The following is a 3,271-nucleotide window of genomic DNA, read 5'->3' as shown; positions in this document are numbered from 1 at the left end:
TCTGCTTTATCTCCAAAAGATATTTGGAATTTAATCTCCCCTATCTGTTTTGATCTGAGAGAGAGAGAGAGGAAATCTAAAGTAATTCCAATATATTGACCTATTAACCTAACTCAAAAAAAAAAAACACCATGTTATACTAATTCTATTTCCTCTAACTCATCCCAATATTAGTAGTAATAGTCTCCTTTTCCTTCTCCCCTCAGTGAGATAGTTTGTTTCCTTTAAGAAAAGAGAGAAGGAATTATTTGCTGACCCATCTGGATCCATCAGATATAGTTTCAGTTTATGGTCCCTCCATGGATGATCTTAATCTTCAGATCTTTTGGGGTTGTCCAATGAGGGAAAGAGAAAATGCTTCCCCCTTCCCCCATCAGAAGGAATGGGATGTTACTGCTGTCCATGTGGACACAGCAATGCTGGAGAGGGAGGACTGCCCCATGGTATCTATGCTGGCAGAAGTGGGTACTTGGATGGGAGTCAAGGAAGAAGGTGAGGGTAGAGCTGTGTTGCCTAGGAGAAAAGTGCCTGAAGAGCTGGTATGCACAGATGGGCCTGGGTCAGTGGAGCTCCCAGTGCTGTTACTGATGGTCCATAGGCAAGGGTAGTGACTGCAGAGAAAAATAGCACCAGGAAAAGTCTTAATGGCACACTAAAGACAGATGAGGGCAACAAGGCTACCAAACACATTAGAGAAACAGAAGCAGCATGATGGAGAAAGCACAGACCTAGGAATAGGGGGCCTTGGGTTCTAGCTCTAACGTTAGTTGTCACAAATTTTTCTGTCTTTGGAAAAGCCAAAAGGGGCAGTGGGGTCTAGGGAAAAGAGCACTCAACTAGAAGTCAGGAGATTTGGGTCATGGAACTGGCTCCACCATTGATTGACTGGGAAACTTGGTCAATTCCCTTAACTTCTGTCAACTTCAGTTTCCTCATCTGTAAAATAAAAGGGTTGAACTACGTGAGCCCTAAAATTCTATGTTGTAAGAAGCCTGACAGAGCCTTTGTGATAAGCCTCCATCTGTTTTATGAAAGAGAAGACTGGCTTGTTTTACCTAGGTAGCTGGGATTATGTTGAAGTATATCTCATGGAACATTATGCCAACTTGCCTTGACTGCTTTACATGATAAATTTGGCCTTCACGTGATAAAAAAAAAACTGCCATGACCACTCTTCCAAAAGTAGTCCCTTTGTCTTCTTGTTCTTAGAATTCCAATGAAGATAGGACTAAAGATAATCTCCAACCCATTGCTCCCATTAAATATTTGTCACAGCCACATCTTTCAGAGTTACAGCATTGATGGGTCCTAGCCATTTACCAGTAATAACGTGGAAAGAATTTTGAGGCATTAGGTTATATACATATTTTGTTTGGTTTGGCTTGGCTTGGCATATGGACTATCAATTCTTTCAGTATTGGCTTTCCTTCAAAACATCAATAGAATTTCCTTCAAATCCCTAATTTCCTTCAGAACTCAATACAAGTGCCACCTCCTACATGAAGTCTTTCCTGAGTCCCCCCACACACAATTACCTTTTCTTTATTCTGGATATATTTTTTACATGAACATGTCTCTTCTAACAAAAGATAAGCTCCTGGAGGGCAGAGACTGCTTTACTTTTTTCTTTGTATCCTTGGCATTTAGCACAGTGCCCAATCCCTAGTAGGTGCTTAATAAATATTTGTTCATTAATTGATTAACACCCTCTATATAATTCTAACACTGAAAAAATTTTTGTGAAGTCCTATGACTGGAAAGAAACTATAGAGGTGATCTAAGTCATTCTTTAGCTCTTCTTGCTTATATATAATTTCAGGCAAGTTGAAACAATCTCCAGAAAAAATAACTCTACTTCCCTTCCTTGCCCATCCTAGTGTCTCATAGTCCTTCCCTCCAGAAAACTTGATCCCCATTCTTTATCTCATTTCCTCCCATAGCCTAATCTAGTTTCTTGTCCCTTGTCTTTGTTCTCCAAACTAAATCCCACCATGTGTTCCTGACATTATTTAGCAATCTAGTGTTCTCAATTCGGGGAGAAATTATCAGCTACTTTTATTTTATTTTCACTAGCCTTCCTTCCATCTTCTCTGAATTACATGATCACTTTATGCTCCTTGTTTTTGGTGTAATTTATTGTGCCTTCCGGAAATATTGAAATTCCTAGTCAGAGCTAAGTCTAGAAGAGTGCTCTTCACTAGTGAGTGACCACAGGGAAGTCAGGAAGATATTTAGTTTTGCACGCTTAGTATTAATTACACATATTGCCTAGGTTGTGAGGGCCTCTCATTAGACATCTTTTTATTTGTACATATCCATGGAGATGACAAGGGTAAAGAAGTTGGCTTGGTGAAAATGCAGATAAGGACAGAGTCTGCACTAGCAGGCAGAGTGCCTAATTTCTATTTCCCCTTCTGCTTCTAACCACCTCATATTTCTCAGCCAGTCTCCATCTGGTAGCATGGAGGAATGGATGCTTGGATTGGCTCAATGAGAAAGATTTCAGACTTGAGTTTCTCCCCATCCTTCTGCTTAAGGCCCTGTCTCTAAATAAAGCAAAATGCAAGAGTAAGCCCATGTTTTCACAGTTCTCTGCTTCCCAGGAAAAAAAAAAAGAAGAAAATATCTATATTCACCTCAGTGACTCCCAATCCTCTCCCCAACCATGGTCAAAATCAGGACCTACATCAAGCCAACTTCTGGTACCTGAGAAAGGAAGCAATGGCAGAATGGTAGGTAGCAGGCTGGGATTGGGTTTCTAAGCAATGAATCTGGCTGCACATCCACAGTGCTCATGGAAATCCCCAGAATGGCAGGTGTACATGCTCTGCTTGATTTGGGCTTACCTGGGCCGGGGAGAGGCCGCTCCATTGCCATGAGGGACCGAGAGCACACTGGCATGGGGAGTGGAGGGTAAAGAAGTCCAGCTGTTGTTTCCAGAAAAAACTTGCAGGCTATTGCTTGAGCTCTCTATCAAGTTCACTTGGGGGAAATTACAACAATTGGACTCAGGATGCAGATAGAGGGCTTGAAAGACCGATGACATTATCCCTAGATGAACTATGATCATTCCTCATGCTACAGACACAGTCTTTTTCCACTTCAGAATTCATTTAGGAACAAATTACATTGGAATTCCCCTAAGTCCATTAAGACTTCTGTTATCTAAATTCTTTTACCCTCCTCACTGGTTCTTCGCATATATTGCATTATCATACTATTCTCACTTCCCTTATTCCAGGGCTGGACATATCACTGGGGCCCAATAAAT

At 41.1% G+C, this 3,271-nt stretch overlaps 1 protein-coding gene across 1 annotated transcript in view; it reads right to left on the bottom strand.

Moving 5' to 3' along the window:
- Positions 1-373: 373 nt before the first annotated feature.
- The window catches only part of TBX19 (T-box transcription factor 19), a 38,686-nt gene continuing 35,788 nt past the window's right edge, over positions 374-3,271 (bottom strand). Inside the window, exons 6-7 of the mRNA XM_044677149.1 lie at positions 2,847-3,060; positions 374-611 (exon numbers count right to left, since the gene is read on the bottom strand). Of these exons, the coding sequence (XP_044533084.1) occupies positions 374-611; positions 2,847-3,060 (452 nt within the window). The remainder of the gene's footprint in view (positions 612-2,846; positions 3,061-3,271) is intronic.

The sequence above is a fragment of the Gracilinanus agilis genome, chromosome 4, assembly GCF_016433145.1.
Source record: "Gracilinanus agilis isolate LMUSP501 chromosome 4, AgileGrace, whole genome shotgun sequence".
NCBI classification, from domain to species: Eukaryota; Metazoa; Chordata; class Mammalia; order Didelphimorphia; family Didelphidae; genus Gracilinanus; species Gracilinanus agilis.
This window is presented reverse-complemented; position numbering and strand designations above follow the sequence as displayed.